At 39.9% G+C, this 12,168-nt stretch overlaps 1 protein-coding gene across 1 annotated transcript; it reads left to right on the top strand.

Moving 5' to 3' along the window:
* The first annotated feature begins 2,129 nt into the window (after positions 1-2,129).
* On the top strand, positions 2,130-3,011 carry LOC138067347 (transmembrane and coiled-coil domain-containing protein 5B-like). Its single transcript, XM_068944101.1, has one exon. It carries the CDS (start codon positions 2,130-2,132, stop codon positions 3,009-3,011), a length of 882 nt encoding a protein of 293 aa, XP_068800202.1.
* Positions 3,012-12,168: the final 9,157 nt, after the last annotated feature.

Below are 12,168 nucleotides of genomic sequence, written 5' to 3'. Positions count from 1 at the left end.
TTTTTTCTCCTCACCTGAAAAACCTTCTGAATACTCCCTTAAAAACAGCAGGTGCCATCTGGCTCTGGTGTAACTCTCTGGTTTTCCAACTTTCTTTCAAATGGAAAACTAGAATGTTGTACTCTAGTTCTAGTAATACCAATAGATGAATAGATTTTGAATATAGTGTGAAAATTAGGTTATATATTTCTTTTCCAGTTTTACAGTAGGCATCAGTGGTCCAATGAATACCTGCTTTCTCTCGGATTTGAAGGCTGAACCTTTTTATCCTCCTCAAATAGTAATATTCCCACATCATTGTCTACAGGAGTTTACTTCTCTCTCCTGCATCAGTATACATCACAGGCAGGGAGGCTGCACTTCTGAAACAGCCACATGGAGTTTTCAAGAGACAGCCTGAAGCCAAGTTAGGAGTCATCAGCAGGGTTTTTCACCGATAATCACTCTCCTTAGCCTCCCTTGAGTTTTGTGCAGCTGGTGGAGTGCCACTTTAGTGAACCTTAGCTATGATGAACCAATCCTGTATGGGTTAAAATAATTTGGGACATAACTTCACATTCTCCTAACAAAGTTTTTCTTCTGTAGAGATTCACTGCACATTCCTGAACCTCCTTCACTCTCCCCCACCCTTTTCCTTTCTAAGTGAGATGTTCAATGATATTTTAATAAACATGAGTGGCTCTATATGCAGAGCTGCTGCATGCCCTAAAATTCTTAAAAACAATAAGGACTCAGCACACTGAAAAGGAGGTTGACAAGCTCAAATTTTACAAAGCAAAACAGACCACAAACAATCTTGACCCTACTGTCTTCTCTCCCCGTGTTTTCTTTACAAGATTGGTGGACACTCCCCTTCAAGAGGCATTTAAAAGGGGCAGGTTTTGAGGCCAGTTGGATTTGCCTTTATTGATGCACCTGATATTCCTACAGGGATCTAATTTGCAGCATGGGGCTTTGTAATTTCATGCTAGACCAGCAGAAAATGGAAGAATAGCTCATCCAGAAGGAAAGGATTATGTAACAGTAGTGAAGGAAAATCAGCAGATACAGTGAAGATCCTTTGGAAAGTCATGTTGCCAGTCCTGCAGTGCCATGGACCCACTAATTGGTTTCAAAAGCCAGGAAGATATGTTACTAACAAGGGGAAAAAAAGAGAGGGAGAAAAATAATTCAGTATTAATAGAGCTCAACTTTTGAATTCACTCAGACAATAAATCCTCTGAATAAAATCCTCTGGTGCTGAGGTTATACAGTTTAGTAGCTCTTGGGGAAAAGGATGAGACTTCCTGGAACTCCAAATGCAGATCTGGGGGTTAGGACATTTACCTGTTTACAGCCTTTCTCCACAAGTGGCACACTCCATCTTCTGGGGCCTGACAACATTTAGGTGTTTGGCCACAACTTTTTTGCCTTGCGAAAGCTGTGTGAAGGCTGACACTAAGCAATTGTCACCATCTTCTATGCCTTGAGCTCTACTGAGTCTGAAGAGGAGCTGTGTTTCAGAGTCTCACAATGGGATATTCCTTCTCTAGCGTGGACCACCTACAGTCTTGGCATGGTCAAAGCACCTAGACTCTCTGCATAAAGATTTCTTTCTCATATTTTCAATCAGTTTGTGTGTTTTCTTCCCCCCCCCCCCAAAAAAAAAAAAATCCAAAACATATACAGCTACCTGCTCTGGATTTCAGTGAACATCTGTGTCCTCACGTATTATGAGTAAAGTGAGAAGGAAATGATATCCTTATCCCACACCAACTCACTACTCTTTACAATCTCCCTCTTATGCAGCTCCAAGGGAAACCCTCTGGCCTCTCTGGAATCAGTGAAACTTTTGCTCCTGACATATTGTCATAACATTTCTCTGGCCATTGATTCAGTAAATATATTTTTAAAACATCAGTCCTAGTACTACGCCTTTTGTCACTGCCTGTGACTCTGCAGCTTAATTTTCTTAATAACTTATTTTGATTTTTATTATCAAAACGTCCCACCGCTGCAGCTGTCTGATGCAAGCAGGCAGCCAGAGCGCAGGGGATTGTGACATCAGCACTATGTCATAGCCTGGTGCGTGAGAACTCTCCCAGCACCGCAAGCTCCAGCCACCTTGGCCACCCTCTCTTGCATCCATCATGGTAAACTCACTGGCTAATAAACTGTCTTTAACACATGAAAACTTACAAAATCAAATATGGGACCTCAGAGAAACAGTTGCAGAGCTGGAGACTGAAAACCAGAAACTTTTGAAAGAAAATGAAGATATAAAGGATTGGAACAGGAGACTGCAGGCCAGCGCAGACTGTTTCAAGATGTTAGTAGAGGACCTACACAGAGAAGTGGATAATGCCACAGACACGCTAAAAGGCAGAGAAAACAAAATCAAACAAATAGAACTGCAGAATAAAAATCTGGATAAAATCAATGAACAACTGAAGACAGAGATCATGGAAATGTCCTGCCAGATTTCTGCATATCAAAATGATAAAATGTATCAACAGAAAGACACATTAGGAGTGAGAAATACAATGTATGAAAATGAGAGGTATTTGGAACACCTGCAAATCAACCTGGAAGTGAAGGAGAAGATGTATGAGCAAGAAAAGCTCCGAGCCCGACAGTTAAGGGACATGTTAGAAGAGTTTGATAAGCTCAGGGGAGTTCAGAGGAATCACATTGTGCAAATGAAAGGACAGCTAGAAGAATTAGGTGAGGAAACTGCACTTTTGAGAGTAGTGCATGAGAACCACTCCCTGGCTGGTTCCATACTGCATGAGTTTGCTGAAGCTAAGCTTCTGAAGGACTCACTCCCTTTGTTTACAAAAGAAAAATTCTTCTGTTGCACGTGGAGTATCTTAAAGCTCTTGCTGTTAGTAGTAGTTTGTGTTGGACTTTTCAATAACTACTTTACCACTGACAGCCTTCCACTACTGTTTAATGACAGTGAACTTGATATACTGATCCAAGCCTTGTATCCATACCTCAGTTTGAAAAATGAAGGACTATTACCATTTTAAGAATAGCTATAAAGGCTCTGCTGAGTTGTCCATGTCAATTTAATAATCCCCCCTTCTGTGCCTTAACGCATGAGTTCATATGGGTTTTTTTAGCAATCAAGTAAACTTTAGGCTCTGAGCATAGGGTTTCTTGAATTAGATTGTTACTGTGAATATATTTTATAATAGATAGCTGCATCCAGTAAAAACCCAGCAGAGCACTCACTGCCTCAGGCAAAGGAGACAAAAAAATGCAGCTTGTGCTAATCTGACTGAAAGTGGCAATGTGCAGTACTTGATTCTGGAATTCACTTCCCTGCTAGCATGCTAGCATCCAAATTTGTTCACCTATGGGTCACATTGCAGAGCATATCTTTTTTTCAGACTTTGAGGAAGAGCGTGGAGGAATTTAAAGATGTAGGAGGATTTTGTATGTTCAGTTGAGGCTAGTTAAAAAGACCCTTCATTACTGGATGTTAATTCAGGTGCTGCATATTTACATTTGGCTAACACCTTTTGTCTATGCATCTAGAGACAATAGGCACAGGTACTATTTAAATACAAATAAATAAATAAATGCCATTTTGTGGATGGAGAATTAAATCCTAAAGATCAACATGGCCGCTGGCCAACTGGCAATCATGCTGAGTCTTCAGAATTATCCCTGACATCTATGCACAAAGCAGGTACACGAAGCTTGCCAGGCAGGAGCTAGCAAATAAATAGTACACTGAACAAATATGAGGAAAAAAAAATCTTAGGTGGCTAGGGGAAAGCTGTGATTCCAGGGCATCACTTTCACTAGTGATATATGCAGCAGCTTGCAGCCATGGCAGTGAAGAAAAATTCCAGAGATGAAAAGGCTAGAACAACCCCTTAATCTCCTGCCCTGTGTGACAAGAAAGTCTCCCTTTGAAATGAGAAGAGATACAGTCTAGAAGAGGAAAGTTAGAGCATGAAGAGATTGGGCAATACTCAGAGGTAAGGTGAAGTCAAAACAAGGTTAAACAGATACAAAGAAGGTTTCTGTTTAAGATGCTGAACTGTGACTCAGAATAACTAGATCTTCCTGCATCCTTCCTCCTTTTCCTCTGGCAAGTCACTTAATCTCTCCATGTTGCGGTTCCCCAACTAAATAACAAGGCAGTAATATTCCAAATGTTCCTTTTGATGCTTGAGAGCATTTATTTGTTTGCATTTTTTTAAACTTAAATCATTTTACAGAACTGAGTGAGGGAATATTAGGTGAATAGTTAAACGAGCTGAGCTGAGGGGGAAGTATACCCTTGCAAAAGAGAAGGAGCAGTGCCAGGCAGCTGTGGGTAGGAATCTCTTCCCAGGGACCAACATCAGTCAGAACAGTTTATGCACTCATAAAAAGGATTTAGTCAGAGAAAATGCTTGGTAAAATTGGGGCCCACTCTAACTAAGCACAGACCTTAAAGTACTATTGTTATTGGATAATACTAATAATGAGAGGTGAAGTGCCTGTAAGAGGGCGTTTGAGCCCAGATCTTAACTGTACTGGCTGGCAATTCAGTGACTATTGCAGTTATGCAAAGCCAGATTGATTTTAGTTAATCCTTGCTGCCCAGTGCCACAGGGAGTGCCATGAGAAAAACAAAAATTCAGTGGAGTTAAAGGTAGAAAAGGGCCTTGGCTGGTGACAAAGGGGTTCCAGAAATATGTCCTGGGAAGGCCCCTGGAAGGAATATTCTTCAATGGGATAGATAGATAGATCTGTTGCCCTCATTTTTCAGCAGATCTTCTCCACCAGCTTCAGCTACTGTCCTGTATGTATTACACAACCTATATCTGAGGATGGCTTACACAAAACCTTACAGGCTTCTTTCTGTAGGAGTGAACAGCAGCATTAGAGCTAGCAAATGTATTTTCGGTATAAAATTGTTACTTCACATAACACATAAATATGTGGTACATTCTGGACAGAGAGGAAACCAATCTTACTCTGTTTCTGATAAACTGTTTCAATAATAGTATTTATAGGTCATACAAAAATAAGGTTTTGCCATTAAATAGGGGATAAACAACTAGAGCTGAATGAGCCAAAACATCACATATGCAGCACTACATACACTTTTCTACACTTTGTAGTCTTTCTGAATGACATATAGAAGGTTCAGATTAATCCTATGATGTTTCTGTCTTTCCCATCTTTATTTTAGAAAAAATTAAGAAAATTTTATGTTATCACAAAAAAAAGCAAAACCATATTTTTAATACACAAATTTTAATGTTCTGAATATAGCTGTAGGGCTGAATTCCTGCAGGGGAAATCTGTGCAGTTACAGTCAGATGACAACACCTTTTAGTTGAAGACACCATATACGCCAGAAAGTGCTGCACGATGCTAAAGCAGTAGAAGGGAAGTAGGGCAGGAAGTGACTTCAAACAGGTATGCTTAATACAGACATTTGCTTTCACAGAATCACAGAATCGTTTAGGTTGGAAGGGACCTCTGGAGATCATCTAGTCCAACCTCCCTGCTCAAGCAGGGTCCTTTAGAGCATATTTCCCAGGAAATTTCCTTATGATTCATTACAACTCCAGTAAAAACTGCACTTAAAGCAGCAGCTCATTGCTTTTAAACATTCATTTTCTTCGTCTGAAAACTTTGCACACATAAGATTGATAAAAAGCAGCTTTTTTTTTTACCTGGCTTATTTCATTTTTCCTCTTTGATTCATTGCTTTTTCTGGCAGTCACTCCTTCCAGGTGTATTCTTGCAGACAACTCAAGAGGTGCATAAGCTCTCTTGAGGGTTTGCATGCACACACACTTCCTTTGCTCTAAGTCTTTCTCCAGTCTCCTAGAAGATAGAAGGGAATGAAATATACTCTCTAAATATCTGGTTTGTATCTAATTGCCCTCGATTATAGTATGCATATTATATATTGTAGTAAGTGCTAAAAGCCTTGACCACACCAAGACCTTTTGTGCTAAACACTCTATACATATTTATTGACACAGAGATGCTGCCCCTGGGCATGTAGAATTGTAACACACAACAGGGATGTTAATATCCCCATTTTGTGGAGAGGAGGTGTGGTGAGATAAGACAACTTACCAAGATCACACAGCCTATGGAAACTGAGCTTACATCTTTAGCATGTCTAACGAGGTGAGTGTTGGTCTTGTCTTCAAAGCAATTAGCTTTAACCAGTATTCACCTCATTAGAAGTCTCCCTTGTAGGGAGAAAATAAGTTTCTTCTTAAGTGACTGAGATACTCATGTCACTAAGGAAATGTGGTGACACCTAATGATCAGAGAAAAGAAACAGGAGTCGGGAGCTGCTTGAAATATTTAGTTACAGATGCAGACCCACTCAGTCCAGATGCTTGAGAATTCTGGAGCCACAGCTGACCCTGGATGTGACTGCTTTTCCTCAGGACTGTCTGTAGTCCCCTAACACCTTGTTAGAAGAAACCTGCTATATGAGAGCAAAACGTGCTAGATTTTCAGGGGTGCTGTGCTCCTGCAGCTCCTATTGACTTCCCTTGAGGCTGAGGTATGGCAGCTCTGTGGAGAAGCAGAGCCTTGTCCTTTCCAGGCCCAAACTCTGGACCCTCTGTGTATATCAGCACTAACTTCAAAGAAGGCTGAGAATCTGGCCCCAGGGAAACCAGAGCTAGCACATACAAGAATTCTTGCACTGCAGACACCGCATTTATTTCCATGCAACTTACCCTGTCCCCCATAACCTGCCATGTTCAAGAGAGGCTCTGGAGGAAAGCTGAAAATAGAAAATCAGACTGCAGAAGATCTATTGTATTATTTGAAAATAATATTTTCCAAAGGGAATATAGACTGGGGACTTTTAAGAAGATGGGGCTTTACAGCTGACAAGTGTACTAGCGTGTCAATGTGGTAATGAAGTTAGTTCTGCACTGTTTGGGAAACAGCACATTTCCTTGCAAGGTTTATGATTAAGCATCTAACAGAAAATGATTTCCTTGCAGGCGCTTAGGCACCAAATATAAGGACACAGAGGGAGAGCCAACTAGAGAAAGAACCTGCTAAATATCACTATTGAAAGTCACCATTATCCTAGAATCTTCCTAATATTCACTGCTAATTATAAAAACTAGTATCTATAAAATTGAAGTACCCAGTGGGAGAAAGTATGACATTTAACTTAACGGCATTTTTTTCTCCCTGCAGTCCTTTTTCACACAAAATTGGGGCTTATTCTGTAAAAATCAGGAGTTGAGTAGGGGGAAAAGATAGTGTATTGATTTACATGTGCATCTTATTATTGCAGGAAGAGTAAAAGATTAGCTAAATTACAAAGGGGAAAAACTGTTTTGAACTTGAGTAAGTAGAAGAACAATGTTGGCTTGTCTGGGAAGGGAAGGGGAAGAGAAAGTGTTTCTTCCCATTGGGATGAGCATGGGGAACTGTACCATTCAGGAGCCTTTACCTGAACCAGCTGAAGTGTTATGATGTTGAGCAGAGATTCACATTAGCGTTGCTTGTTATCAGAATTTGGTTCCTGGAGGAAGCAGAAGATTCTGTCAGATTTCTTGGTTCTGAGTAATTACTGAGCAAGAATGATGCTTACTTGTTTTCTCCATATACATTTTTAGAATCACTGAAAACAGGAGGAGAAGCTCCCTAGATTCCTTGAGTCACTTGATTTAGCTTCAAAACTCAAGCCACACAAAGCAAATTTCTCCTGGGTAAAGCAAGCTCCTGTGACTATTGTATGACTCTCTTTTTGAGTAGCATACTGCATATGTGAACACGGAGCATGTCTGTGCCCTGAAGCGCTTTGCAGCCATAAGCCTCACTTCCAGTTGTACAAGTTAATACATGTTAGCGGGAAATCAGTTAAATCAGAATTGCAATTTAATTAAAAACTCTAGGCTAAACAATATATTAGAACAAATGGGAAACTTGTGAAAAAAATGAGTAGGAAGAATTTTGAAGAAACCTGAACAAATCTAGGGTTTGTTTACATTACTCTAAAATAATGTATTTAACTTTCTGAAGGAATTTGTTGCTTCTCCCTGAGTCGTTTCAGTCTGTTTTTCATTTTTTTTCTCCTTCCTCGTCCTAATTTATATATTAATGAGGGAAAAAAGCAACTTCTTCACTTTTCTACCTATTTGTTTTCTTTTCTGAGAACCCCCTTCAGAAGACAAAAAAAGAAACAAATAAATGGGGAATGGTACATGAGTAGGATGCCTACAGTAACCTTTACTCACAAAACTGGCATGACCTTAGGTAGAATATCACAACCGAAAAGGCTGTATGTCCTTTTTCTGTGAAACTAGAATGCCAAAATTTAAGCCTTCTCAGTCTTTATTTTCAAACCTTTATTGAAGATCATACTTAGCTGTAAATGAAACTTGCCAGAAATCTGTCTTTTTTAAAGGGAGGCAGCAGGGAATTCTTCTATTTGAAAAATAATCTAGATAAAGGATAATCTGGTTTAATAAAAAGATGTGAAGATTTCATTTGCCAAAATTCTCCCTAGAGAGGAGAGCAGCTTCTTTTTAAATAAACAAACATGTTGATTTATTCATAATTACTGGGGGAGATATTTTTGCCAATCAAAAATAACAGGTATATATTGTAGAACAACTTCAGGAGAAGTCAAGAGGATGCAATTCAATACAAATAAACACAGGTCATCGCATTTAGGCAGGAATAATGAACTGCAAAAATGTAGGAGAGGAAGGACAAGCTAAGAAACAGTATGGCAGAAAAGGATTTGGATGTTAGCATAGATCATAGGTTGAACAGAAGTAAATAGTGTTATGGTGCTGTAAAAAAGGCAAAAACTTACTGTAATTTATAGCCAGTGTTATCACCTACAAAACATGAAGTAATTCTTCAGCTCTCCTTGGAGCTGCCTAGGCCCCAGCTGGAACAGTGTCCAATTTGGGGCACTTCAGGAAAGGTATGGACCTACTGGGGAAAAAAAAAAAGCCAGAGGAAGACAACAGTAATCATCAGGCTTCATAAAAATTGACTCATAAGGAAAGGTTGCAGGAATTGAATTATTTAAGTTTAGACTGAACTTCATCCGAACAGCTGAACTTCAGAGAAAAGAAAACTGAGAGGTAAAATAACAGCAGTTTTCAAATACATAGGAGGTAATATCAGTGTGGAGAGGAATAAGCTGATTTCTTTGTCTGTTGTAGACGGGACAGAGCCCTGTTCATTTTGCTCACATAACTATTCTTATCACTTTTGATAGACTCTCTGGGAATTGTCATGTTACCCAAATAGCGCTAAATATAGTCTTTGCACTTCTACCATTTTCCTCGTGCATTATAAATACACTTCAGAAATACAGTTCAGGAAAAGCAAAGGGGAACTGGAGAAAAGGGAAAAATTTTCTTCCTGATGATTGCAGATTGCTCTGCTCCTCTGAAGCAGCTGCCATCTGAAATTGTTTTCAAAGAACCTTCTCCTCACCTTTGTGCTGAATAAGCCTACAGAAAAACCTGGCATGAACTTGATTTGAAATGAAATAACTCCCATCTTGGAGTGGACTGCGTGATGAAGATGTAGTTATAAAATAAATAATGATTCAGCTCTAACTTTCAATTTTGTCCCTATTAAGTTGCTCAACCAGGTGTTGAAGGCAATAGAATTTGCTTTTCCCCTGTTGGAAAGCTATTTTGAGTGCAGCATGACTGAAGAACAGCCACTTATTAGCTGCTCGGCAGCAGCTTCAGTTTTTCTGCTAGAATCCCCCGCAATTGCTTGAACAACACTTTTGCCAATACTAATCTAGTTCAATCAGTAACTATGACCCTGTGGTATGAAATTATGCTGTGGTTGTGATTGCGGTAAGTTGTCTGCTATTTTTTCTAATGTCTCTGTTTCATGGCCTGGTGTCGGCGAGGGGGATGATTTTGAGCTTCCGTTTACTTTTAATTCTTGTTCTCTTCATTGTATTCACTTAAATTCCCCTGTAATTTCAGTTCAGTATGCACCCTGGCTAAAATTCTTTGGTAGTGGTGTTGTGTATGTTACAGAGTTGCCATGTTTCATGCTGGAGCTCTTTCTTTCGGTGATGAGGGATGTAATCCTTCTGCATCCCAACTGGACTGTGAGGATTAATTAAAGCTTGCAATGCACTGTGAGTTCCTTGCATGGTACTGAAGTGGAAATTATTGTTCGTTACAGCCAGCCTGAATACCATCTGGGATTTCCATGTTATTGTTTCAGCTCTGTTGTGCATCACCAAGCTTGAGCTGGTACCATGAACAAAGGATTAGCATTGAACTCTGTTGTGTGTTCAGTGCTGTGTTCAGCACCTAGGTAAGGCCAAATACATCTCGAGTAGCTGAGCTCAGCACACCAGGACTCCACAGGCTTTTATGTAGCTTGAAGCCTGCAACATCCCTTTCCTTTTCCTGCACTTCCACTCTGGAATGGCCTGGATCCATGAAGCCCTTCACCTTCAGCCTTGTCTTCTGCTTACCTCCAACTGGGCTTTGAGTGACTGCAAGAAAGTGGTGGAACTGGGCTGTGCAGTTTGTAAAAGATGCATCCTTTTCCCATGCAGCAGAATCATCTGAAGCCCTCAGGGGACATGGCAAAAGGGGCTGGTCTTGCCTGACACCCAAAAAGTGATGCATATCCATCCTGCAGTATTCTTGTAGGCTTATAAAACCTACAAAACTTAACCTAAAACTTGTTTTGCTATTTTCCTGTGAGATCCATCTCCAAGCTCTGCAGTGCCCAAATTAATGTCCGCGAACTAAACGGCACAGCTATGATTTGTTCTGTTTTTATGCGCCAGCTTTAGTTCAGCTACGAAGGCATTCAAAAACGCACTCCTGTGACTCCACTGTCTTTGTGAGTGCCAACAAACAGACTGGGTTTAAATGACTGTGGGAACTCCCTTGGTATCATGACAGGAGCTCATTATCAAGATAGAAAATGGCATAAAGCTTAACCATCCAATTTGCTTGTGAAGGTTACCTGGAAAAGAGATTAGCTAACAGTTTGAACTTGACTTACTAATTGAAGGATTCTGCCATACATCTTAAGAGGGTAAAGATGCTTATCTTAAGTAAATTGGTACACTTGACTTTCCTAAAAGGGCACTGCTGAAGAGGTACAAATATACAGCTATCATCACACTAATTATTATATTTTTATGGAACTGATAGATTTCAGTTTTGGAGCTAAATACCAATGCTGAGCGCTAAATAAATACACGTCAAAAAGTTGGACACTGTCCCACTCTAACTTCCTGTTCCCTATCTCCTCCATAGCATTCGGCTCTCCTCAGCCTTTGGGGTGTCCGTTCTGGTTTTGTGAACAAGTACAAAATGGATTTGGCAAGAATTCTGCTGTAACCGTTCCTCAGTGGAGGGCAGCGCTGTGTGCGTTTGTCTGTTCTCTCGATGAAACATCAGTTTCTGTTTTATGAAGAAAAGCATATAGAATATCTACACTTCCAGATTCTGGAGCCGCTCTAGGGAGGAATGCCTACTTGATAATTTTCAAGCAATCACACTATGTGAACATATATTTCTTTGTCTCTGCATGTCCCCCAGGAACTTTTGAACCTTGTGTCCAATTTCCATTAATTTTTACTTACTGGTTGCAGAGATACTAAACTCTTATAAATTTCATAAGATATAGGGAATAAACCACATTAATGACCCCACCAGGTAAAGGTTTCAGTGAAGGTAATAATTATCTGTGGCACTCGTCCTGATATTAGCAAAGCAGCATATGTAGATCTCAGAAACATGAGCTGCCTCTTGCTCAGGAACAAGGAGATAAGGTTATGAAGGACAGGAACCGAAAACTCAGAGTGGAACTTCAAGAAAGAGACTTGCGACAAATCTGTAGGAAGCATGTTTAAAGAGAAGAATGTAGGGGACTAAACAGAGGGTCAGAGCAAAAGAGAGGATTGAGAGGAGGCGCAAAAGGGGTGGAAGCATATAGGAAAGAACAGAGAACAAAGGGAAAAAGAAGATTTGGGAAGGGGAGACTATGGACAGATGAAGAACTGAAAAGGACAGAAAAGAGACTGAGAATCAGAACAAAAGATATAGGAGAAACTGACGTTTCAATTTTTATGACAAGATAAATGTAATTTATTGTCATTATAGCTTCTTTAATTACCTTTCAACCTTTTTTTTTTTAAATGATGCCCATCTGTTCCGGGTAACAAGGTTT

Source organism: Struthio camelus, chromosome 5 (genome assembly GCF_040807025.1).
Source record: "Struthio camelus isolate bStrCam1 chromosome 5, bStrCam1.hap1, whole genome shotgun sequence".
NCBI classification, from domain to species: domain Eukaryota; kingdom Metazoa; phylum Chordata; class Aves; order Struthioniformes; family Struthionidae; genus Struthio; species Struthio camelus.
This window is presented reverse-complemented; position numbering and strand designations above follow the sequence as displayed.

Bases quoted from the DNA above. Each gene is read 5' to 3' on its own strand.
- LOC138067347 (XM_068944101.1), top strand. From the start codon at position 2,130: ATGGTAAACTCACTGGCTAATAAACTGTCTTTAACACATGAAAACTTA.